Here is a 27,224-nt window from a genome sequence, read left to right on the forward strand (position 1 = left end):
GAACTGTGTTGGCTTTTTTGGCAGCTGCTGCACACTGCTGGCTCATATTTAAATGGTTGTCCACTAGGACTCCAAGATCCCTTTCACAGTTACTACTACTGAGCAAAGTACCACCTATACTGTACCTGTGCATTCCATTTTTGTTGCCTAAATGTAGAACCTTACTCTTTTCACCATTGAATTTCATTTTGTTAGATAGTGCCCAATGTTCAAGTTTGTCAAGATCCAATGTTCAAGTTTGTCAAGATTTTCACATGGTTGAGTGCTCCTCATCCGTATTTTTGTGAATGAGTGAAAATTTGGATCTGAGTCTCCATGGTCCTAATCCTAAAGTCTAACTACTGCACCATACTTGATTTTACTGGTAGTTTCTGGCTTAGTTATCTTTCTTTTTACCTTTCAGTATCATGTCTCATTATTCTCCAGCCCCATGATGCCCACTCAAATTGTCCAGTTAGTGGCTGTTTTCTATTCTCTTGAGAAAGAACAAGCCAAACTTGTTTGCTATCAGAGGTCAAGATCCTTACAAGTGAAGGGAAGAATGTGGAAAGTTGGCAAGGGGTGGAACAGGGGTAGTTGCTGAAGACAAGGTGATAAGGAATTGGCCAGTAGAGTAGAAAAGGGTGTTTTTCCTTACTGACCCTGTCTTTATTTGCACCTTGGACTCTGAGGAACATCCTTTTGTTAGCTTGGGACATCTTCTCTCAAAGCACGAAGAAAGTTCTTGAGAAGAATAACCAACTTCCGTAACGATGGCTGCTTCCCTTCTGCTTCTGTTCTTAATTGCTTGTAAGACTACGGCTTTAGGTGATTATTATCTTATAGAATCATAAACTCATACAGTTGGAAGGGGGTTATTTGGAGCAACTCAATGCTTTTTGGTACTCTTCGATGAAAGGAAAGATCTATCTCAATGGGCTGATGGTGCAACCTTTCTCAACCTGGTATTTTCCAAGCGTGTTGAAATACAACTCAAATGTTTATTTGTATTATTAGAAATGATGTGCCATCTCAACTATCTGTAGGATGACTTGGGGAAGATTGCCTAAAATGTCTCTTTCCTTGCTTCTCTCTCAATCATTGGTTTCATTTCCTAAATCAAGAGTATCACCTACCATTTTGAATTAAACTTTCCAGATTAAAGATCCTGTCTCTTTTGCTCTGGGCATTAGCAGACACTTAAGTATAAATGTTTGGCAGTAATCTTCTTTTGTAATGAGATAGTAAAAAAAATGGAATAATCTTCCAATAATCTGGGCTAAGTAACTAAGTACAAGCAAAAACTGGGTGGCTCTATTCACATAATGTGCTGGATCTGCTTCCTGAATTAATCTATTTTCTGCATTCACAAACACATCCATCCATAAATGGGGAGGAGGTGGGGAAACTCAACAGGCTGGGCTTGGACCATACTAACCTAGTTTAGGGTTTTACTTGCCATGGTTAAGTGGATTGTGTTTAAGTACAAATGTCAATACTATCAAATGAATTTGGGGAAATGTGCAGATCAGCTCTGCTTTCATTTCCAAATGATATACTTTCCACTTCCATGTCAGCTCTGGATAAGTGGCTAATCCTCTTAGATGCTGGAAGAAGGGTGGGAGAGTGGGCGATCAAATGTACATCAAATAATGTAGTCAATCAGTCCAAGGGATGCTATAAGGTTGTACATAAATGCTCAGAATTGATACAAGGAGAGAACCAATCTAGAGAAATTCTTGATAATGGATAGATAATTAATCAGTGGAACAGCTTGCCTTTGAAAGTTTTTTCCTCCAAACTTTTTAATTTTATTTTAGTACAAATAATCCATCTTCCATTAAACAGTGTGTTGCCTGGGTACAAATATTTGTGCAATAACAGTTAAAATTTACAATCATATTGATTATTTCAGGGGTGTCCAAACTTGGGAACTTTAAGACTTGTGGACTTCAACTCCCAGTCCACAAGTCTTAAAGTTCCCAAGTTTGGACACCCCTGGATTATTTAATCTATTCTTAGCTTAATACCAACACATTAGATATCTGATACTTTACATCCTCTTCTTAGTTCTCTTAACTCTCTTAACTCTATTAACTACTTTCTATATTTTACTCATCTACTTTTATATCTAATTTTTATATTTAGCCTCTAACCATCGCTAAAATGTTTTCCATATCACATAATAACCAGTTTGTTATTTCTCTTTAATTGCCAGTGTTAATCTGTTCATTTCTGTACATTTTAATAATTTCCTTATCATATTTTCTTCTGTGGGAATCTCTTCACTTTTCCAGTTTTGTGCAAATACAATTCTAGCTGCTGTTGTTATATGAATAATCAAATATATATTTTCTTTACTATAAGTTTCTGGTAAGATCCCCAACAGGAATATTTCAGGTTTCAAGTCAATATATTGTTGTATCATATTTTCCAACTACTTGCATATTTTTATCCAATATTTTTTAGCTTCTACACATGTCCACCACATGATAATATGAGCCAGGTGTGATGACATTTCCAACATTTATCTGATTTATCTTAAAAAATCTTAGCTTGCCTTGAAAGTTGTGCGTGTTACTACACTGGAGGTTTTAAAGAAGACATCAGACCATCACTTGTCTGAAGTGGTGTAGGGTTTCCTGCTTGAGCAGGAGGTTGGACTAGAAGATCTCCAAGGTCCCTTCCAACTCTGTTATTCTGTTCTGTTATTGTGTTATAATAGATGAATAATGGTAATGTGGACTGAATGTGATTCCAGAAATGGAAGACTTTTTATACAAGTTAGATTTTTAGCTTTTAGGATGGAAAAGATGCTTTAATTTTTAATTTGGTGGTGCAGCTTTGTTTTTGTTTCTAAACTTTGCTCCCAAGAAAATAGGACTTTGGGGCAGTAGAGGGAGGGAATTAAAGAGAGAAGCACACCTTTCTTAAAACTAAAAAACAACAACAACTCATATTTACGATACATATGTAATAGAATAGATGGACAAACATTTTCTCTAATAGGGAGTTCCTGGACAGCCTTTCTGATTGACAGGCTATGGGGAGCACTACCATTGAAAGAAGGGACGTGGTGGCTCAATGGCTCAGATGCTCAGCTTGTCACTCAGAAAGGTCGGCAGTTCGGTGGTTCGAATCCCTAGCGTCACGTAACAGAGTGAGCTCCCGTTTCTTGTCCCAGCTTCTGCTAACCTAGCAGTTCAAAAGCATGTAAAAATGCAAGTAGAAAAACAGGGACCACCTTTGGTGGGAAGGTAACAGCGTTCCATGCGCCTTTGGCATTTAGTCGTGCCGGCCACATGACCACAGAGACGTCTTCGGACAGCGCTGGCTCTTGCGCTTTGAAACAGAGATGAGCACTGTCCCCTAGAGTCGGGAACGACTAGCACATATGTGCGAGGGGAACTTTTACCTTACCACTGAAAGAAAGGAGATACAGTGTCCTTTCCTTCCCATCCCAGTGTCCTTCAACTCAAGGGGTGCAGGCTATATAGCAGGGATCTCCAACCTTGGCAACTTTAAGCCCCAGTTGGCTGGGGAATTCTGGGAGTTGAAGTCCTCCGGGCTTAAAGTTGCCAAGGTTGGAGACCCCTGGGCTATACTGTCCATTCTTGGTCCAGGAAGCAGAAAAAAAAATAAGAATGTTGTTTGTATTTGTGAGAAATGTTCTGACCCCTGCTTGCATTTGATTAGATGCATCATCCATTCTTGCATTTCTGCATCACCAACTAATGTGGATGACTTCTCGGTGTATTTTCAGAGGTGGTGCCCTACACTCCTCGAGTCTCGGATGTGAACATGGCAGGAAAAATCACCGTTACTACTTTTGCTTTAGAGTCGCCCAAGTGTGTCTTTGACTCATTCATCAATGCCTCGGACAACATCTGGTTGGTAATCACCTTCGCTAATGGTGAGTGAATAGCCCAAATCCCAAGACATTTTAGGAAGAAAATAATGTTATTTTATCCATTGGATTTCTGTTAGCTCTAGAAGATAGACCGAGCAAAAAAAAACAACCCCCCAGGAAAACTATAACTAAACTTTATTGAGATAGTAGTTGAATCTTGCAAGTCTTCTCTCTTTGTCATATATTCCTCTGAATCAAGAGGTACAAAGCCTGTTTCTTCCTAATGCTACCTCATTTCCTAGGCCTGAAAGCAGTGATGGCAAACCTTTTTGGGGACAAGTGCCCAAAGCGTGCACGCCCCCCCCCAATGCAATGCGAGCGTCCCCCCCACGCATGCACCTAATCTCCCCTCGCCGATTTTTGGCTTCCAGATTGGTGCAGGAGGCCTTCCAGGCCCAAAATAGGGTGCGGGGGGCACACGTGTGCGAACCCCCAAAATGCAATGCGAGCACCCACACACACATGCGTCCTTGTGCATGCATGTGCACATCCCCTGCATGTGCTCCACCACCGTGCATGCGCGACAGAGACCCGAAGACCAGCTGGCCGGCGGGGGGCATGTGCACATGCACAGTGGGGCTGAGATGGGGCGACAGCTGACGTGCCCACAGAGAGGGCTCTGCATGCCATCTGTGGCATGCATGCCACAGCCTTAACGCATACTTTTGCCTTCATTGTTTCTATTACAGCTTCTGAATATTCCCTTCCAGGCCATTTCTGTTCTTTTTCCATTATCGCCTCTGAGGGGTCTTTGGTGCTCGTTGACCTTGGTGGTTTTCTTAAAGATATTTCATTAGGAAACAGTTTGGATAAGGAAACATCTGCAAGGAAACCACCAAGCTCAGGGAGCGTCAAGGACCTCTCATTTCAACCCCAAGCTACAAGCATTTTCCTTTATTTTCGCCTTTTGATTGGGAACGCAAGGCATAGGGAGGAGGTTCCCTCGATTTTATTCCTAGAACGCCACACCTGGAAGGTGAACATCTACTGAAGCTTCCTGCTTTGAATAAAACTATGAAAGCAGCATTGTTCTGCAAGCCCTTCTTGTTTGGGTCGGCACCCAATGTCCCAATGTGTACAGAAGACGGGTGGGGTTTATGGTGAAATGCTGCGTTTGTCATTCAGCCTCACCTTCAGTAGCTGCCGCCTATGTGATAGGTTGAACTCAGAAAGAGGGACTATCCCAAAGCTACCCGTTGCTCTTCCATGGCTGATGGCACACCGAACCTGAGTCTTCCCAAACTTAGTCCAACACTTTAACCACTGCATTAAATGGCTTTCCCCGCCCAATTAAAGATTGAAAGGAAATTTGGGCAAAGCTGGCAGAGTGTATGAGAGATTTTAATTCATTCAAATTTTAGTAATGGCACTAGCACTTAGACTTATATACCACTTCACAGTGCTTTACAGCCCTCTCTAAGTAGTTTACAATGTCAGCATATTGACCCCAACAATCTAGATCCTCATTTTACTGACCTTGGAAGGATGGAAGGCTGAGTTAACCTTGAGCTGGTGAGAATCAAACCGCTGGCAGTCGGCAGAATTAGCCTGCAATGCTGCATTCTAACGATTGCGCCACCATGGCTCCTTACTTGCAATTAAAAACCTTGTTTCTGAATGTTAGTTGTTTACATGTTTCCCAGATGTGGATGCTGCCTTATTTTACTCCAGTGTTTCTCAACTACGTCAACTTGAAGAAGTGTGGACTTCAATTCCCAGAATTCATGCTGACTGGGGAATTCTGGGAATTGAAGTCCACGCTTCCTCAAGTTGCCAAGGCTGAGAAACACTGCTTTATCCAGATAGATGCTAAGCAATAATTATGGCATGTTAATAGATAGTTTGACATTGTCAAAAGGCAAGGTGCACATTTGACTGTTTCCATAAATAGATTGATTAAGGCACTCAGTGGATTAATCACTGGGGGAGCAGCAATTTTAACATCTTTGTGGCTTGATAAGGAGAACACAACTGGAAAAGATTGATTGCTTTCAAGTGCTGGAATTAGTACCTGGGAGGCACCTGGTTGTCCATTTCTGGAAACCATATGCTGGGTAAATGGCAGGTTCCCCAAACCATGGGCCTAATAGGATTCATATGAGATGGATGAGCTATTAAACCCATGACAGCGATGCCCAAAGTGGCACATGGAGCCATGTTGCCTGGCACGCGCGGTGTCACCCGTTCCTCTTCCGGGTTTCTGGCGCGCATGTACATGTGATGATCAACTGGCCTTCGTGCGTGTGGCAGTGCCAGAAACCAGAAGAGTTGGTCTTCCATTTTCCATCGTGAGCATGCGTGCCGGCCAGCTGTTCGGCGCATGCACATGTTCATGCATGGCAGTAACCGGAATACTTGCTGACCGGAAGTTCATTTTCTTGTTTGTGCATGCCCCTGGGCAGCTCCTCTTCCTGGTCGCAGCCCAGGCAAGTGTATGTACATGCGCACGAAGTGCTCCTTTTGGGCATTTGGTGCTGTGCATGCATGCGTGCGCTCCCTTTTTGGCACTTCGTCATCACTGTATTAAAACAATTGATTTTTGATAAGATGAACTCATCTCTGGGTCGCTCTCCCTGCCTTGTTTTTACATGTTCTCTCCCCACAGCCACAAGTAACTTCAAGAACCCCGCATCCACAAAGCAAATTCCAGCATATGAAGATTTATATACTAATTATGCCTTCATGACAATGAAATCCACCATCTCCCAATACCCATGTACTAAAGGCAAAGCAACGAAAGTGCTCCGTGTTGGCAACGAATCATCCTGCAAAAATGATGACAGCAGGACCCCCTGCAATGGTCCTCTGCCCTCTACCGGACCTTACAGGTAAAGGGAGGATGGCACAAGTCCTGCGATTTGACCCTCTGGACTCCTTGGAGGGAACCCTGGCAGGGAGAGAGGGCATCCACAAGGGAAGGGATGCTGGAAAAGTCAAGGGGGCAATCATGATGCAAGCAAAAAGGGGCGGGGCTTTGATTGCATGGATGTGGACACCCTCTTGAGGTTGGTTGGTTTGTTTTTACTGGCGATCACCTCTGAAGGCAGTTATATAAAATGGATATTCTGTTCTCAAGATTGGGGTCTGAAAATCCTTAAGAGCAACAAACAGAAATAATAGTTGTAGTCGTTGCAATATAATTATGATTGATAATTATCATAATTATTAATCAAAGAAAGCAAAGGTAGTAACAAGAGCACCCCGTTTCTCTGAAAAATAAGAGTCAACTGGAAAATAAGCCCAACGTGATTTCTCAGGATGCTTGTAAAATAAGCCCTACCCCCCAAAATAAGCCCCAGTTAAGATTGTCAGCTGGACGAACACATTTAGTATCGTATTTCCCTGAAAATAAGACCTAATCAGAAAATAAGCCCTAAGGTGTCTTTTGGAGCAAAAATTAATATAAGACCCGGTCTTAATTTTGGGGAAACGCGGTCATAGGCACTTTGGAGACAATCCCAAAACACCACCAGAGCTGAGATATTCACCATCAGCTGCAAAATACAGCTTTACTGGGAACAGCTTACAGCCTGCACTGACAGCAACAGCACTTAGCACTTAGACTTATATACTGCTTCACAGCCCTCTGTAAGTGGTTTACAGAGTCAGCCTATTGCCCCCAGCAATCTGGGTCCTCCTCATGATACTTTTAACACTATCAACAATAACCCCTGGTGGCACAGTGGTTAGAGTGCAGTACTGCAGGTACTTCAGCTGACTGCTAGTTGCAGTTCGGCAGTTCAAATCTCACCGGCTCAAGGTTGACTCAGCCTTCCATCTTTCCAAGGTGGGTAAAATGTGGACCCTGATTGTTGGGGACAAGAAGCTGACTCTGTAAACCGCCTAGAGAGGGCTGTAAAAGCACTATGAAGTGATATATAAGTCATAGGTCAGGGGTTCTCAACCTGTGGGTCGGGACCCCTTTGGGGGTTGAACGACCCTTTCACAGGGGTCGCCTGAGACCATCGGAAAACACACATTTTTGATGGTCTTAGGAACCGAGACACCAATTTGATGGTTGTGGGGTCACCACAACATGAGGAACTGTATTAAAGGGTCGCGGCATTGGAAAGGTTGAGAACCACTGGTCTAATTGCTATTGCTGTCTGCCTATCTCAGGTCCTTGGGAAAGAATCAATAGTGGATAATGATGACAAATGCAGTCTAAAAGTATGCAACCAATCGTAATAATAATTAAATAATAATAATAATAATAATAATAATAATAATAATAATAATAATAATGGGACTTGCAAATTGAGGTTCAGTGACTGTGGAAAAAGAAATAATGTGTTGTCCCCATTGTAATTGGGAGCCCTTGGAGCAATACCTAAAGGGCTACCTCGCTATTTGAAAATTCTAAATTTACCTGACTTGAACATTCTGACTCTACAAAAAAACACCCTACTTGGAACAACGTATATCCTCCGACGTTACTTTAACAGTTCCTAGGTCCTTGGTTAGGACTCGAGCTGTTGAGATACCAACCAGCCCCAAAGGCTGTGAATCTCACCAAAGATTATCATCATCATCATCATCATCATCATCATCATCATCATCATCATCAACAAAATTTGTGCACTGGAATTTGTGCAAAAATTATAATATTAAAACAACAACAAACTGGTGGGAACATAAGCCTGAAAAAGTCACCGAAAATCAGATGGTCAAGATCCTATGGGATTTTCGTATACAAACAGACAAAATACTGGTGCATAACACGCCAGACATCACACTGGTTGAGAAAAATAAGGTTACAATCATAGACATCATAATACCAGGTGATAGCAGGGTCGACGAGAAGGAACATGAAAAAATCACGAAATACCAGGACCTAAAAATTGAAATCCAACAATTATGGCACAAACCAGCAGTGGTAATTCCAGTGGTAATCGGCACACTGGGTGCTATTCCAAAAGCACTGGAATTACATTTAAAACAGTTAAAACTTGACAAAATCACCATCAGTCAAATGCAAAAAGCTGCACTGCTTGGATCTGCACGTATATTACGAAAATACGTTACGACGTCCTAGGCCCCTGGGTGGGGCCCGACTAGTAATTAATGCCAAATCCGGCGAAACAACTGGCCGCTGTGATACAATTGTATAATAATAACAATAACAACAACAAAAACAACAATAATAATAATGCCCAACTAGTAATTAATGCCAAATCTGGTGAAACAACTGGCTGCTGTGATACAAACGTATAATAATAATAATAACAACAACAACAATAATAATAATAATGCCCGACTAGTAATCAATGCCAAATCCGGCGAAACAACTAGCCGCTGTGATACAAAAGTATAACAACAACAACAACAACAACAACAATAATAATAATAACGCCCTTAAGAGAGAGTTTGGCCTCGTGGTTAAAGCCTCAGCCAGTCATTCTCTCTCAGCCCAACCCACCTCACAGGGTTGGTGTTGTGGGGAAAACAGGAGGAGGAAGAAGGTGTGTTGCATATGTTTGCCGCCTTGAGTTACTAGTAAGTAATAAAGGTGGGATACAAATAAATGATGATGATGATGATGATGATGATGATGATGATGATGATAATAATAATAATAATAATAATAATAATAATAATAATAATAATAATAATAATAATAATAATAATAATAATAATAATAATAATAATAATAATAATAATAATATAACACAAGGTCTGCCTATTCCAGGTCCTTAGGAAGGACTTGATAGACTTCACAAAAATGCCAAATCCATTCTAAACATCTGGCTGATGGTGTGACCAACCATAATAATAATATCCTAAAAGAAATCAAGACAGAAAATGGATAATATCCCCTCCTTTACACATGGTTATCTAAGCCAACAGACGTATCGCCGTCTCAGATTGTATCCAGTCATAAATCTGCAGGGCATGTTAAACTCAATTTAATCCTAACTAGGTTTGTTTTTATGGATGCACTTGGCTTACCACATTGGCAAAGCTGGCTTCGTTTACAAGCATGGACAAGTGTGCCATGCAAATACATTCTCAAATTCTCTTGGAAGCTATTGGACCTGACTGGCCATGAAATGTTTTTTTGGGGGGATGGGGATGGGGGAAGAGAAACAAAAAACATTGGAGAATCTGGGAACCTCACTGCAGAAACCTTTTATTTTGGGGAAGGAAGGGGAGGCATATAAAGTCATTAGGAGAGTGAGGATGATCGGATTTGGAGTCTTTTGTTTGCTGTATATGAAGTTTAAAAGCAGGGAAGTGTTAGATCTGGGCAACGAGAGACAGACTGCGGACACGAAGTAACTCAACAGCTCATTTTATTAGTAGTAGTAGTGATCCAGCTTAACCTGTGGTCGGAGGGTTCCCCTTTTATAGGGATGAGGCACGCCCATTGACCAATCAGATGAATACCTGTTTCCCGCTGTAGGAGCGGACCTGAGGGAAGACTTATCTCGATATATGCTAATATCTAACACCCCTCCCCTCCTAGATGGGACGTTGCGGTAGGTGACATAGTCCTTTAGGTAGGTGGGTGTTTGTCTTGCTCGGGAGGAACGTCGGAGTTCAGGTTGCGTTGAAGTACTTGCAGGACTGGTTTCCTGTTGGTTTGAAGTGGTTGCAGGATCGGGTGCTTTTTCTGTTTCTGGAGGTCTTGCGTTTTCGATGCTCTTTTCCCTGGTATCTTGTTCGGCTGCGATGACGGGGGGTTGCTCAGCGGCTGTGATGACGGGGGGTTGCTCAGCTGCGTGCGTGATGTCCTGTCCCCCGCTTAGCTCGCCGGTGTCGTCGTTTCCTGGGATGAAGTTTCCCTGCGGTTGTCTTTCTGTGGACAGGAAACTTTCGCCCTCATCCCGTAAGTTGGATTGTGCTAGGCGACCTCGAAGCTGATCGATGTGCCTTCTCCAATTCCGCCCATCTTCAAGCTCTAACAAATACGATCGAGGGCCCATGATGCCAATGACCCTCGCCGGTATCCACAATGTCCCCCCTGTGTAATTTTGAGCATAAACAGTGTCTCCTTCTCTAAAAGATCTGACCTTACTTGTAGAGTCTGGGGGAGCCGAGGTAGAATAATTCGGGTGGAGCCTGTCCAGGTGAGACCGTAGGCGGCGACCCATTAGTAGTTCAGCGGGGCTTCTACCCGTCGTTGCGCTCGGGGTAATGTGTTGAATGAGGAGGTAATGGTCAATGCGTGTTTGCCAATCCCCCGGGCCCATCCTGGCGAGGGCCTCTTTCGCGAACCGCACCATTCTTTCTGCCTGACCATTGGACGCTGGATGGAATGGCGCGATGAGGGCGTGTCTGATTCCCAACCCCGCTAAAAATGTTTCGAACTGCATGGCCGTGAATTGGGGCCCGTTGTCCGATACTAACAGATCTGGTAGACCATGGGTGGCGAAAAGCCGCCTAAGAACCTTTATAACTGCCTCTGCCGTGGTTGATGTCATTAGGACTACATCTAACCATTTAGAATAAGCATCTACAACTATGAGGAAGGTTTGACCCTGGAATGGTCCTGCAAAATCAATATGAATGCGTGACCAGGGTGCCTTGGGTTTCTCCCATTCTGTGGCGGGCGCTTCCGGGGGTGCTGGTCTCGACTCCTGGCATGGGTCGCAAGTGGCCACCCACTCCTCTATTTCTTTGTCCATATTGGGCCACCACACATAACTTCTCGCTAACGCTTTCATTCTCACGATCCCCGGATGACCCATATGTAAAGCATTCAATACCTTTTTTCGTAGAGCAAAAGGAATAACAACTCGATCCCCCCACAACAAACATCCCTGTAACACGGAGAGTTCGTCCCGTTTAGACCAAAACATTTTGAATTCCGGGCCCACATTTCCCTTCGGCCACCCCCTCCATACCCAAGTTTGCACTTGTTTTATTAAATTGTCCTTCGAGGAGAACCTTGCGACATCGTAAGAAGAAACCGGTCCCGAATCCAAACAGTCAATGAGCAATACCGGTACTTCTGGAGTGGGGTCTGGCAAAATGTCTGGTAATGGGCAACGGCTGAGCGCATCTGCGTGCCCTAGAGTGGAGCCCGGTCGATGAATTAACTTGTAAGAGTACGCAGCCAGGAAAACAGTCCACCTGGTCATACGTGGAGAAAGGGAGACCGGAGTGGGGCGATTTCCCGCCAAAAGTCCTAACAGCGGTTTGTGATCAGTAATGAGTTCAAAATCGCGGCCGTAGAGGTATTCATGGAAACGTTTCACACCTGCAACGGCAGCCAATGCTTCTCTGTCCATTTGGCTGTAGTTCCTTTCGGCCGATGAAAGAGTTCTGGAGTAGAAAGCAATGGGTGCTTCTTTCCCGTCGGGCATCCTGTGGCTGAGGACTGCTCCAACCCCGAAAGGCGATGCGTCGCAGGTCAATACCAGCGGGAGGGTTTGACTGTATTGCACAAGTAGTGAGTCAGTGGTGAGCAGGCGCTTTACCCCGGCGAATGCTGCAGCTTCGGCTCGTCCCCATCTCCATGGTGCGTTCCTCTGGAGTAGACGGTGTAGTGGCTCAGCAACGGTCGCCTTCTGTCTCAGAAAAACGCTGTAGAAATTAAGTAGTCCGAGGAAGGCCTGCAACTCGGTTTGATTTCGTGGTGTGGGGGCGTCCTGGATTGCCTTAATTTTCTTTTCAGTGGGGTGAATTCCCTGACCATCAATTCTATAACCCAGGAATTCTACACTAGGCACGTTAATTTGGCATTTTTCTTTTTTAAGGCGGAGGCCCTTCTCTCTGATTCTGGCCAAAACAGATCTGACTCTTTTGTTTAGTTGCTCCTCGTTTGCAGCGGACACCAAGATATCGTCAAAATATGGGACGACTCCCGGTATCCCTTGCAACAGTCGTTCCATGACGCTCTGGAACAATCCTGGAGCAATACTTACGCCGAATTGTAGCCGGTTGCATTTAAACGCTCCTCTGTGCGTCACTATAGTCTGGGCCTCCGCTGTGGCGCTATCTACTGGCAGTTGCTGGTAAGCTTGTGCCATATCTAACTTAGCGAAAACCTTTCCTGGCCCCAATGAGTGCAATAGGTGCTGTACTACGGGCACCGGATATGCGCTCTGTTGTAGCGCGACATTAATTGTGCATTTATAGTCTGCGCACAAGCGGACTGATCCGTCTGACTTAACTGGGGTCACGATAGGTGTCTCCCAACGCGCGTGATCTACCGGCTCAAGGATTCCTTGTTCCACTAACTTATCTATCTCTTTATCTATTTTTGGGCGGAGTGCAAAAGGCACTCGTCTCGGTTTAAGTCGGATTGGCGCCACATTTGGATCTAAATTGAACGATATTGGTTTGCCCACATACTTACCAAGACCGGAGCTGAACACATCCTCGAACTCCTTAAAGATCTTTTCAGCGCTGCTGTTTCTCACGGCGTTGATTCCGGTGACTTCTAATCCCAGGGCTTCAAACCAATCAAGCCCCAGGAGGTTCTGCAATGGCGCGCTGGAGATGGTCACGGGCAGCTGGGCTTCGATGTCCTTAAACTGGATGTGGAATGTGCCTTGGCCCACGATGGGGACTTGGTTCCCCTGGTAGTCTCGTAGCAGGACGTCAGGAGCGCGCAGTTGGCTCTTTCTGAGGCCGGGAATGGCCTGTTTCATGGATGCCCATGAAATGATCGTCAGGGTTGATCCTGTGTCAACCTCCAGCTCGCAGGGTGAGCCCTCCAAGAGGACTGTGACTTTCAGCCTTTTGGGCCGCTTAGGGCGGACCTGATGTATCGTGGTGAGATACGTTCGCAACTCCTCTCTCTGGGTCAACTCTATCTCATCGTCTATATCCTGAAAATACTCTCGTTGAGCGTCTTGGTAGAACGCTCTTTCGGCTCTCTGTGTGAATTCTCTCTGGGGATACGCTCGCTCACTTTCTTGTGAGTAATCTCTCTGGGAATACGCTCGTTCAGCTCTTTGGGGAGTTTCTCTCTGGGTAAACACTTGTGGATTTCTCTCTGGGCGCCCTTTTTGATTTCGCCAAGCCCCTGGGTTGGGCTTCTGTTGGTGGTACATGGGTGGCTGCCGTGAGGCAGGGACTCCGCTCCGGCACACTCGTGCGATGTGCCCAAGTTTGTTGCAGTGCGAACAAACAACGTTCCTGAACCTGCAAGTAGACCTGGGGTGATTCCCTCCGCAGCTTGCGCAGGGCGGCAAGCGGGATCCGGGTTTCCCCCCAGGCCTCCAGTGACTGCTCTGCATTAGGTGACTGTCCTCGAACTCGGGATCCACGTAGTCGGGGCTTGCGTCTTCGTAGTGGACTCTGGTTTGTCTCGGTGCCGGCTGGGTTTCGTTGACCCTTCTTTGTATGGTCACTGCTGATTTCTCCGCTGATTCCGACGCTCTTGCTTTGTTCAATGCTGACTGTAGGGTTAGATTCGGGTTGGCTAACAGTTTCTTTTGCAACGAAATGTCTCTTACCCCACAGATGAATTGCTCTAAGATATGCTCTTCCAAATCCCTGTATTCACAGTGGGCTGCTATTCTTCGTAGAGCTGCAACAAATTGGTTAATGGATTCTCCCGCCATTTGAGTCCTCGTGTTGAATTCTTTGCGGCTGACATGGCGGGACGGTTTTGGCGCGTAATGTGTTTCCAAGGCTTGTTTCAGCGTCGCCCACGGTACTGCTTGTATTGGAGTAGGCGCGGTGAGGTCTCTGGCCGTATTGAAGACTTCCTTTCCGCAGTAGCCGAGGAAGATATTTTTCTTTCTTGCATCGGTGATCCCCGTGTACTCATTTGCTTCGAGGAAACACTCGAAGCGAATCATGAAGGCTTCCCATTCGTCGGTTGCTGGGTCGAAAGGAGCGGGGGGAGCATGCATCGCCATTTTCTCAGTTTGAATTTGCCGCGCTGCGGTGATCTGAGATGGCTGCCGGAATTTCTGCCGAATTCCTGGGCTGGATCAAATCCGGAGATTCTTGAAGTGCGCTCTTCGTCCTATCTGTCTCTCAATCCCATCCTCGTCGCCAATGTTAGATCTGGGCAACGAGAGACAGACTGCGGACACGAAGTAACTCAACAGCTCATTTTATTAGTAGTAGTAGTGATCCAGCTTAACCTGTGGTCGGAGGGTTCCCCTTTTATAGGGATGAGGCACGCCCATTGACCAATCAGATGAATACCTGTTTCCCGCTGTAGGAGCGGACCTGAGGGAAGACTTATCTCGATATATGCTAATATCTAACAGGAAGTTTCCTTGATTACTGGACTGATAGGCAAGATGTAAATCAAAGAATGATGTCCATAATTTTAGCAAGGGCTTTTCTCTTTTCTCCTCCCTCTTTCCTTCAGTTTGAAGGGTCAGAGCAGCAATGCAATCTTTGGCTCTTTCTTTTTGGAATTTTGCAAGCTTGGGAGAATTCAGACAAAATGCATATATTTTGCAGCAGAATTTCAGCACACACACACACACCCTTTCAGGGATGGTAGGAAGAGAAGTTTGAAGAGGCTTCCTGTTAAAGAATAGATTATTTATTTATTTATTTGTATCCCACCTTTATTACTTACTAGTAACTCAAGGTGGCAAACATATGCAACACACCTTCTTCCTCCTCCTGTTTTCCCCACAACACCAACCCTGTGAGGTGGGTTGGGCTGAGAGAGAATGACTGGCTGAGGCTTTAACCACGAGGCCAAACTCTCTCTTAATGCTGTAGGACAGGGGTGTCCAAACTTGGGAACTTTAAGACTTGTGGACTTCAACTCCCAGAATTCTGGCTGGGGAATTCTGGGAGTTGAAGTCCACAAGTCTTAAAGTTCCCAAGTTTGGATACCCCTGCTGTAGGACGTTAGCACCCACCCCCCTCCTAGAAGAATGAAATATTCTAGGAAATATTAAAAGGGCAGACTATTATATTTCCCTGGATGAGAAAAGGAGAAACATGTTTTAAAAGACAAAGCAGCTCGCTGCAGCTCCCTGCCCCCCCCCCCCGCCCTTCAGCTCCAAGGTGATGGGATTAAGACATGATCCCCAGGACATGGTAGGATTAGCCCTCTACCCATCTCACCACATGGCACCTGGGAAGATTACATCACCCAGCAAGGCTCAACCAAGCCTGGGACACTGACAGCCTACAAAGTTAGCTAAGCCCCCCCCCCCCCCATCTGCGTATCTGACAGCCAATGGGATACATTTCTTGTACAGGAACAGGAAACTCTAAGGCAGGGACCAAGAGAGTGTATAAATATATCCCTCTCTCCACTCCATGTGCTCTTTTTGCCCAGGACCTCAAGCCATGTGGTCCTGTCCACCATTAAACCATCTTTCCAAACAGCCTCCATGTTTCCAGTGTCTTTCTCCCCACTTGGAACTGAACCCAGAAGGACATTTCTTCCAACAATGCAATTAAAATATTTTTTAAGTCATCTTTGCCTGCAGAGATACAAACAAAACTTCCTACAGCATTTTATGATTGAGAGACTTTGATTATGTTCTATTTTTAAACCCACCCACCCCGCTCCCCATAGCCAATTTTCTTAACCGACTGCATTCATTGATCTTTTTTCTGTAAAATTTCCAATTGGAGAGAAATAAATATTTGGGGTGAGCAGCCACTTCTCCAAAAACCTCTTTTTGGAGGGAAGGGCGGAAAAACAAAATACATCACGCTGATGGCCATAACTCATTGATCAAATCCCCGCCCCTTTTCACCCATGTCAAAAAATCAAGATGGCAGCCATAACCATGCAATCAAAACCACACCCCTTTGATTGCACAGGTATAGCTGCCATTTTGTTTACCTTTTTTGATACCCTGAGACACTCAAACCTGCGTCTGCCTTAGAAATTAAGGAAGAATGAAACCAAATGTCACAATTCTGGGGAAAAAAACAAGGGGAAAAACAACCCTATTGATTCTGAAGCTGGAGGCATAACCAGCTTTCAACACTTGGGGGGCCCATCCCTTGAGAAAACAGCCATGGGAATGCAGACCCATTCAACCAGACTTTCCACCCTGTAAGAGAATGGAATGAAGTCCATGAAGGCGGGAAGGTTTCGCAGGCTTGAATAATACAAAAGGAAGTTACAGCTCTGATCAGATAATGATGGGTTTTGTAGCTACAGAGCCTCAGAGGGCAGAGGTGTATGTGTGTTTCTGGTTCCTTCCAGGAATCTCAAGGGGTTGCATGACATCCGTAAATGGCATGAAGGCTTCTGATATTTCAAAAGTTGTTATTGGGCTATTTATATTTTGTTTGAGATTGTGAAAGTTTGGGTAAATTCCATTTTTTCAAATATCTGCCAGTGGCCAGCGGAGCTGGCAGCTGACTCAGACAGTGAGGAGGTTGGAGAGGAACACGGGTCAGTCCTGGAGTCTGAGGAAGGCTCTGATGAGGGCTCTGTGTCGGAGGCAGGGAGGGGGCCAGAGCTGTCTGATAGTTATCAGCTGCCTTCAGAGTCAGAAATCAGTCAGGCAGATGAACAGCTGGAGCCTGTTCCCAGTGTGCACATGCGCAGAGTTGCCAGAAGAACAGGGGTCGACTTGGGAGTAAGACCACAGGTGGACGATGAATGGCCCTTTCCAGAGGAAATAAAAGAGGAGTGAAAGGGGAGTGGAGTTTGCAGGAGACAGTTCGCTTAATTGGTTTGTGACTTTCCGAGACTCCTTGCCAAGTTTTGTAGATATCAGCCTGTCAGTTTTCCAAGCCAGATAAGGTCTGTGACTGTAAATCCTCCCTTGAAAAATTTGCCGGATGTAAATGAGCAGAATTAATAAAAGGGGTTTTTGTCGGAACAAGGAGTTTGCTTCATGCTCTTGGGAAGCCTCAGACAGAACAATATCCATCAATCTTTTCCAGGGAGACTTTCTATGTTTTTCATACAAAATCAAATAAAGTCATGGAAGGATTTTTAAATCCCCACATTATGTGTTAACATAACCTCCCCTTTAATCAATCATTCAATCCAAATCTTGGAAAGGGGCCAATATTACTTCCAAAGGGACAAGATTTATCTTCAATCAAGAATTATAGAACAATTTAATTGTTGAATAAGGATTATAAAATATTTATCACAATATTAATTATTATTATTAAGTTTTACATTATTATTAACATTATTAATATTAAGCTGGTAGCTTAAAGAAAATTTTGCAGTTTTTCATTCGGGATGGTCATGATCAAAGCAGCCCAAAATAGATTGGTCCTCTATTCTCTTTCTGGACCTACCTCCCTGCTTTGTTCATTCACCATTATGTCCAACACCTTGACAGTTTTAGCCAAATTCTATGGAAACCCCTGGTCATTAATTGAGTTGATATGCACTTGGAATGTCACTGATATTTCTTTCCATTCCTTCTCCCAGTATTTTAATTTCACTTTATACTTTTCAGAGTAAAATTCCTCGCCATGAACTCCTCGGGTTCGACAGCAGAAACAAGATGGTCTTCCCCAATCTGGCTGACTAAAGGTATACAAGGGGAGGAACTTGCTGCCCATTAAAAAGCTGAGAAATGTATGGTAATGTAAAGTTTTGTGGACCTGGGAAATAATGGGAGTTGCATCGGGTTGGAAAAAGCTATTCTAGAAGACAGAAATAATCTCCATTGTGAAGACCCAGGGCATGGTGCAAAGACAACACAGCCAGAGAACTAGTATGAGTCCCTTTATTAATACCAACGGTGCCCACAACATCCCTTTAAACTCTCCAGCCTGGAGAAAAACTCTTCCACCAACCTGTAACAGCCTTTGGTTGAAAATACTTCAGTTCAAACGTTGTAAGCAGAAAACTTCCAACTATAAACCCAACAAGGCAAGATAAGGTAATTAATCCCACAGGGCAAGCAAGATAAGGAGTTGCAGAAGAAGAGAAGTAGCACGGCAGTAAATCAAACCATTTGGGAGGATGCCAGGAACTCAGATAAGCAGTTAACACCAGATGATCTCAGCATTTGTTCCCGACAACCTCCCCTCCCATTTTCCTCTCCTTTAAACTCCATCCCCAGGTGTGCTTTCTGAAGGGAATCAAGGCCCTTTCCTCCCTCATAACCCACATTGCTCTCTTCTCCGTTCTTCCCTGCATTCCCTAGGATGAGGAGGGGGTGGGCCTTGGTCTTCATCTGAATCCCTTCTCCCTTGTTCTACCTCTCTCCTGCTCTGCCCAGCCTGACTTTGCCCTTCCCCAGTTTCCTCCATAGCCAACTGAGCCACTCTTCTGCTCTTTGTCAGCTGTTTGTCTTCCCCCTCGGATTCAGACTCCGACGGAGGCATGATATCCATCATCCAAAAATGGTGGAACCTCCCATCACTCTTTTATTTTCAAATGATGCCAAGAGCAGTGCCATGCCTATAATCCTTCTAGTTCTTGATTTATTTTCCTCTGTCCCCATCCATTGAAAAAACACTGCACAAAAAGCAAGGGCAGTGGGATATCTACGTAGGCAGGGGGAAAAAAATCCCTTGTTCAAAATTAAAAGCAAACTTGGTTTTCTAAACTGTATACGTCTGGAACAAGGGGTCCTTTGCACTCTCTTAAGCTTGGTTGTTTTCCTGCAGACATTTCATTACCCAAATTGAGTAATGTCAGTGTTGTTGATGTTACCTACTTTGGGTAATGAAGTGTCAGCAAGAAAACAAGCAAGCTCAGAGAGCACCAAGGACTCCTCATTGCAACCCTGAGCTACAAATATTCTCTTTTATGGCTAACATCTTAAATGAAAACGCAAAGGGGAAAGAGAGATATTTGCAGGATTGGAGGTCTGGCAGTTTGTATGCTTTCAGAAGCATACAAACAAAATATTAATGGGCAAAAATACTTTTCATGGGTAGCAGGGCTTCCAAAATGATGAGTAGAGCAACTTTTCCCAAGCTACTGCTCTATTGATGGGTGAATTACTGCAGCAATCTCTTCATTCCTAGCCAAGATAGGAGAGCTGTAAACTAACACACCTGGAGAACAAATTATGCAATTCTGAATTATTTGGGAAGGAGGGAACCCAGATGAGAAAAATAAAATAACTGGAAAATGTTAGGACTTATTAGCTAGCTAGGACTCTCCATAACATCTCTTCCAACTACTGGGGCCATGTTTTTTTCCTCACATGTATGTTTTCATTCTGTAATCTTGAACCCACTCACTCTCAAACTACAATTAATATATAGAATAAGTGACCTAGTGTGATGTAGTGATTGATGTGTTGCACAAGGGCTGGGGAGATCTAAGCTCAAGTCTACTCTTGTACTTGGACCTCACTGTTCACTGGAAGACTTTCTCTTCGTTGTAGGGTTATTTTTTATGAGGATAAAATGAAAGGAGATCCCTATGCATCCATGTATGTCTGAGACAGAGATGGGTTCCTGTTCTGACCCCCCTCTCCACACCTGTGAATAAGCCAGAACACAGGCTTGGCTGTTTGCCACTGTTTAATTACTGAGAAAACAAATCCTTTGGTTGAGGGCCCAGACAACTCACATTCAATAGAGCAACCCAGATAATTCGAATGAAGCACCGCAGATAGTCCCAATGAGCAGACACGACTAGAATACATAGATTTTCTTAACTACTAATTCAAACGGTTGTTTCCTGCAAATGTCCCCTCCCAACGCCTCACCTATAATCTCTCTTGGGCGGGGGGGGGGCAATCCACAACCACCTGTGCTGAATCATCTTCTGTGAGCCTGCCTACAGAGTTGCTGCTTCCGTTTCTTAGCCCTTCTCAATCTAGCATCAGGGACAAACTTCCTTTGATCCTCCCCACTGCTCCATGCCTCAGGCGCCTCCTGGTGACCAACCAGCCCCTCTGGTCCCTGCTCTGAGTCTGAACTTTGCACAGGGTCCTCCACATCGTCCGGGCAGACTCATGCGATTCCTCGCTATCCGAGTTCATCAGCAGCTCAACCGGATCCTGCTGGACCACAACAGGTTCCTACCTATTGTACCGGTTCTATGATTGGCGGCGCCATCTTGATTTTGTGTTCTGCACATGCGCAGAATAATCTTCATTTTAAAAATGTAAATTTTATTCGCTTTTTAATATTGTGCGCATGTGCAGATCATTTTAAATGGAAATGCACATGCACACGGATTATTATTTTTTTACTACCGAACCGGTAGTAATGGCGGCCGGAACCCACCCTGGTCTGAGAGCAAAGGAAGAAATGATAAGTTGTGTGTCCTAATATCATGATGCAACCCTAGGATTTACATATTGGTGTCCAATCCTAAGCTCAAGTGTGAAAGAGCAGGGTTTGCATTGTGAAGTCACCACACGGACTCTGTCCATTTTTTGTCATGCTGGCCAGCTATTCTGATTTATGTACGTAAGCCACTTGATCCCAGGAACAAAAGGAAGATCACAATCTAACAAGCAAGCTAATGCAGCCAACTGGAAAGAAGATAAAACCCGAGGTACATTGGTTAGATAAGAGCCATGATCGCATCAATGCATCAGCCTTCACATACACAAATTAAGTAATTGGTGCCAGGCATATTGCATAATCTGGTTCATTTACATGATTATGTCCAGACATATGATATTGCTCCCCCCCCCCCCGCCGATATCAGATAGCAATTTCATTAATGAATAGTGTTTATATATTATCATTCTTCTCAGCTGAAATCTGGAAAACAATAGACACTTGGCCTGGACGACGTAGTGGAGACATGATTGTCATCACTGTCATTCTCTCTGCTCTCTGTGGAGTTGTCACCATTGGCTTCTTGAGCACCGTCTGTTACGAATGGTAAGTACCCACACCTAGAACCTTGGTGCTGCAAACGACAGGTGATCCATCCTAGCTTCACCCAGAGAAAAATGAGGTGTTGGAGTCCTAAAACAGTAGACGAGGTTGAAGGGTGAAAACAATGCTGAAGACAGTAGCATAAATATAGTGGAGGCAGGGGAGGCCAACTAGCACTGGGAAGCCCAGAGAGCTCTTAACGTCTGGATCATACCTTCCTCCACATCAGGGGTATTAAACTCAAGGCCTGGGGGCCAGATCTAACCCGTGGGGTGCTTAGATCTGGCTCACAGGGCTGCCCTGCAAACAGTGAAGGACCGGCCTGCGGTGCCTCTGCCAGTGAAAAATGGAGCTTGTGCGGGTCATGTGTGGCTCTCCTGAGCTCCGTTTATGCTGGCAGAGGGCAGTGGTGGATAGCAGGCGGTACGTCCCGGTACATGCATACCGGAGCCAACCCGGAGCAATGGATACCGTTCCGGTACGGTGCTCCAGAGGGCGCACCCGCCCACCTGAGCTCCTTACCAGAGTTTAAAGGCTTTTGTGCTTCCGTGCAGGCACATGGTGCGTACAGCACCTGCGTGACACTCCGTGGAGCAGTTGGAGCGTCGTGGAGAGTCACGGAGGCGCTTGAACACATGCACGCGCTGCATGCGTCCATGAGGATGACGCCGGCCTGGTTCCAACCATACCAGTTGGAACGGGATTTGAAACCCACCACTGGCAGAGGGTTGGAGGAGACAGTTGCAGCTGAAAACGGAGCTCAGGAGCCCATTTTCACTGCCAGAGGACTTGAGCCGCCACAGGTGCCCCTGACATGAGTGACGTTGAGCTAGCCACACCCACCTGCCCTCTCCCTCCCACCCTCGAGGTCAAATACAACCCTGATGCAGCACTCAATGAAATTGAGTTTGGCACCCCTGCTCCAGAGGTGGGTTGCTTCCAGTTCGGCTCAGATTGGGTGAACCGGTAGTGGCGGTGGCGGGAGGCTCTGCCCACCCTCCCGAACACTTCTGCACATGTGCGCGAGCAAACTGGTAATTTAAAAAATGGAAACCCACCTCTGCCCTGCTCTACACCTTTCATGTGGGATAGGTAACCTACCTGAGATGCAGAGATCCAGCTGACCACCAGATGGTGGCAAAGACTTATCTGTATACAGAAAACTTTGAATTGTCTGAGAAAGCCCAAAGGTCATCCCTTTAAGTACTGTATTTTTCAGAGTATAAGGTGCACCTTTTTTCCTCAAAAAAGAGGGTGAAAATCTGGGTACGTCTTATACACTGAATACAGCATTTTTGGCCTCCCAAAGTCCTTTACCAAAATGGCCGTGCATAGCCTTTAGGAGGCTTCCAGAGTGCTCCTGGGGGCTGGGAAGGGCAGAAATGAGTGAAAAACAGGCCATTTTTTGCTCGTTTTTGCCCCCAGGAGCACTCTACAAGCCTCCTAAATGCTATTCATGCCCTTTTTCTGACAAAAAAAGGGCCGGTTTTGGGAGGTCTGCAGAGTGCAAAAACTATTTTTTTAAAAATTTGCCTCTTCAAAATCTTGGTCCGTCTTATACTTTGGTGCGTCTTATACTCCGAAAAATACAGTAGGTAAGGTTTGAACTGCAAATGAATGAATACTAAAGCTACCTTTATTATAGGTTTACAATAGCAGAATCCTGCAAGTCTGAAAACACCTCCCCTTCCTTCCTTCCTTCATCCTAAAGGGAACTATGGGAGGGTCAAGCCTGAGGCATTTTCTCCACCTGAATCCCTTCGGTGTGGGCTGAGGTTTCTCTTAACTGACTGTTGCTTAACGGAATAATAGAGCTGAAAGGGACCTTGGAGGTCTTTCAGTGACTCGTCCCATGATGGCTAACCTTTTTGTCTTAGTGTGCTGAAAGTGTGTGTGCCCACACCCATAATGCAATGTGCGTGTGACACCTCCCTGCACACGTGACACACACACCCCCACGCTCCACCGTGCATGCACACATGATCCCCCTGCCACCCTGAAGCCTCCTGGGACCAAAAACGGGCCTTGAGGGGTTGGGCGCACCGCATTCCCCCACGTGATTCCATGCGCACGCGTCTCCCCCATGTGTGGCAGAAATCTGAAAATCCGCTGGTTAGCGGGAGGAATGTGTGCATGCACAGTGGATCTGAGCTGGGCAATGGCTCGCGTACCCACACAGAGGGCTTGGCGTGCCACCTGAGGCACATGCATCCAATCCCCTGCTCAAGCAGGGAAACCTGATACCATTTCAAACAAATGGTTGTGCAATATTTTCCTAAAACATTCTTTCCAATATTCTTTCTTTAAAACCTCCCCTGTTGGAGCACCAACTGGGGGCAAGCCATTCCAGTGGTCAATTGTTCTCTCTGTCAGGAAATTTCTCCTTACTTCTAGGTGGCTTCTCTCCTTGATTAGTTTCCATCCATTGCTTCCTGTCCTGCCCTCAGGTGCTTTGGAGAATAGATTGGCTTCCCCTCTTCTTCTTTATGGCAGCTCCTCAAATATTAGAATGCTGGAATCATGTCATCCCTAGTCCTTCTTTTCACTAGACGACCTTGATTGCGAGGGACGTGGTGGCTCAGTGGCTAAGACGCTGAGCTTGTCAATCAGAAAGGTCGGCAGTTCAAATCCCTAGCGCCGTGTAATGGAGTGAGCTCCTGTTACTTGTCCCAGCTTCTGCTAACCTATCAGTTTGAAAGCATATAAAAATGCAAGTAGAAAAATAGGAACCACCTTTGGTAGGAAGGTAACAGTGTTCCATGCGCCATCGGCGTTGAGTCATGCCAGCCACATGACCACGGAGGCATCTTTGGGCAGCGCTGGCTCTTCGGCTTTGAAACGGAGATGAGCACCACCCCCTAGAGTCGGGAATGACAAGCACATAGGCGCAAGGGGAACCTTTACCTGTACCTGACCTTGATTGCAGGACTTGCACTTACCCCGTTAAGAGGTTTTCTGAATGGGGAGTACGGGTGGCATTTGAGGATCCTTCTTAACTCTAATAGAGGAGACCATTGCAAGGTTTAAGGCCACTTCTGCACTGCTGGCAGGAGAAAGAAGCACCGATGAGACCAGGTATCTCTCTGTAGGGGGAATCAACAGAGCCAAGTGCTGGCTAGGACTGTACAGGTAGTCCTCAATTTACGACCACAATTGAGTCCAAAATTTATGTCCTTAAGTGAGACATTTGTTAAGTGGGTTTTGCCTCATTTTATGACTTTTCCTGCCACAGTTGAAATTACTGCAGCTGATAAGTAGTAAACCAGTTGTTAAGTAATCTGGTTTCCCCACTGACTCTGCTTGTCGGAAGTTCGCAAAAGGGGATCGCATGACCTTGGGACACAGCAACGGTCATAAGTGTGAACCAGTTTCCGAGCATCTGAATTCTGATCACCTGACCACGGGGATGCTGCAAAGGTGATAACTATGAAAAAAGGGTCATAATTCACATTTTTCAGGGTCATTTCAACTTTGAGCAGTCGCTAAATGAACTGTTGTAAATTGAGGACTACCTGTATAATCTGGGGGTTTGATTAGTTGATCCCTTCTATACAGTGAGGGACGCGGTGGCTCAGTGGCTAAGACGCTGAGCTTGTCAATCAGAAGATTGGCAATTCAGCGGTTTGAATCCCTAGTGCCGCGTAACGGAGTGAGCTCCCGTTACTTGTCCCAGCTTCTGCCAACCTAGCAGTTCGAAAGCACATAAAAAATGCAAGTAGAAAAATAGGGACCACCTTTGGTGGGAAGGTAACAGCGTTCCGTGTGCCTTAGCATTTAGTCATGCCGGCCCCATGACTACGGAGACGTCGTCTGACAGTGCTGGCTTTTTGGCTTTGAATCGGAGATGAGCACCGCCCCCTAGAGTTGGGAACGACTAGCACCTATGTGCAAGGGGAACTTTTACCCTTACCTGTATACAGTGAAGAGGGTCAAAAGATGGGGACCCTGGCTGTGCAACTGAGCACATCAAAAAAAAAAGTTAGGGATTTGACCAGCTTGACTTTTTGACCTTCCTGCACACATCACTGAATCCAAGTGAGAATTAAATCATATTCCCTCTGCCTCTGTCAATGATTGGCAAGATAATACGGTACAGTGGTCCTAGGACTGAAGACATTGAGGTCAAATTCGTGTTATATCATTGGATGACTTCAGTGGAGTTTCAGCATATTTTAGTTCCCTGAGCCCTTTTTATGTGGGGGGGGGGGGGAGAGAATAAAAGGACACGGATGAACATGTGGCCTCCATCTCATGGAAAACTCAGGATGGTCCATCAAAGAAATAAATTAACATGCAGCTGCTTCTCTGCTCAAGCCAATTTCCTCTTTTTTTTGACAGCTTCAAGCGTTGGCGCCACGATCCATCCGAGAATCAAGAGGAGCAGCGCCCGGAGCCTTTCCAAGGAAGCCGCTACGACACCCACCACATTCCCCCTGCCCCACCTGGGCCCCCTCCTCCACCACCTGCTGCAGATATGCCTGGCCCTCATCTCACCCCTTAATCGTCATAAAACCTACAACTGCACCAACAGCCCCCTAACTGGATCTATGTGTCTTTCCATGGCAGTCAGACCCCACTCACACCCGCAACCTATTGAGTCTCAGTGGCGCAGTGGTTAGAGTGCAGTACTGCAGGCTACTTCCGCTGACTGCCGGCTGCCTGCAGTTTGTCAGTTCAAATCTCACCAGGCTCAAGGTTGATTCGGCCTTCCATCCTTCCAAGGTGGGTAAAATGAGGACCCAAAATTGTTGGGGGCAATAGGCTGACTCTGTAAACTGCTTAGAGAGGTCTGTAAAGCACTGTAAAGCGGTATATAAGTTTAAGTGCTATTGCTATTGCTTGCTGCTACATGCAATAAATCAGTGATGGCGAACCTATGGCACGCGTGCCACAGGTGGCACGCAGAGCCATTTGTCAGGGCACGCAGGCGCTGCCCTGTCAGCTGGGCAGGGCGCATGCGTGCGCTGGCCAGCTGAGTTCACCCTTTTTTAAAGCCATTTTTCGCCTTCCCCAGGCTCCAGAGCCTTTATAGGAGCCTGGGAAGGGCAAAAAGAGCCCCCCCGCCCCCCGGAGGCCCTCCAGAAGCTTCATGAGCTTCCCTGAAGCCTCCAGAGTGCAAAAAACCAGTCCTATGGGCAAACCGGAAGTTCGGGAACGGACTTCCGGTTTGCTCGGAGGTTTGTTTTGACTGCCCCAGAGGCTTCAGGCAAGTGTCCTGTATGTCCCTGAAGCCTTCGGAGCGCTCAAAACGACCCTCCGAGCAAACCGGAAGTGACTTGCGGTTTGCTTGGAGATTCATTTTGACTTTTCCGGAGGCTTCAGGGAAGCATCTTGAAGGTCCCTGAAGCCTCCGGAGGGCTTCCGGAGTGGGTGTGTGTGGGGGAGGCTGTTTTCGCCCTCCCCAGGCTCCTATAAAGCCTCTGGAGCCTGGGGAGGGCGAAAAAAGCATGCAAAAAATGAGGGGTCGCGCCTGTAGTGTGTGCATGCGCACTGGGGGGGGTCGCACATTGCATTATGGGTGCAGCACGCCTGCACATGACCCCCCTGTGCTCCCCCCACTTATGGCCCGTGAGCCAAAAAAGGTTCGCCATCGCTGCAATAAATGCTCCGTGTGTTGTCATCTCCTTGGCTTTTGGTAGCAGCATTTTGGCCAAGAGGATGCAACACA

At 45.7% G+C, this 27,224-nt stretch overlaps 1 protein-coding gene across 1 annotated transcript; it reads left to right on the forward strand.

Moving 5' to 3' along the window:
• Nucleotides 1–633: 633 nt before the first annotated feature.
• On the forward strand, nt 634–26,527 carry LOC309387871 (uroplakin-3b-like). Its single transcript, XM_081944791.1, has 6 exons — nt 634–807; nt 3,743–3,892; nt 6,495–6,717; nt 18,211–18,287; nt 21,430–21,559; nt 25,895–26,527. Exons 1-6 carry the CDS (start codon nt 753–755, stop codon nt 26,055–26,057), a joined length of 798 nt encoding a protein of 265 aa, XP_081800917.1. The 5' UTR covers nt 634–752; the 3' UTR covers nt 26,058–26,527.
• The last annotated feature ends 697 nt before the right edge of the window (nt 26,528–27,224 follow it).

This window comes from Natrix helvetica (assembly GCF_964273705.1).
Source record: "Natrix helvetica genome assembly, chromosome: 2".
NCBI lineage: Eukaryota > Metazoa > Chordata > Lepidosauria > Squamata > Natricidae > Natrix > Natrix helvetica.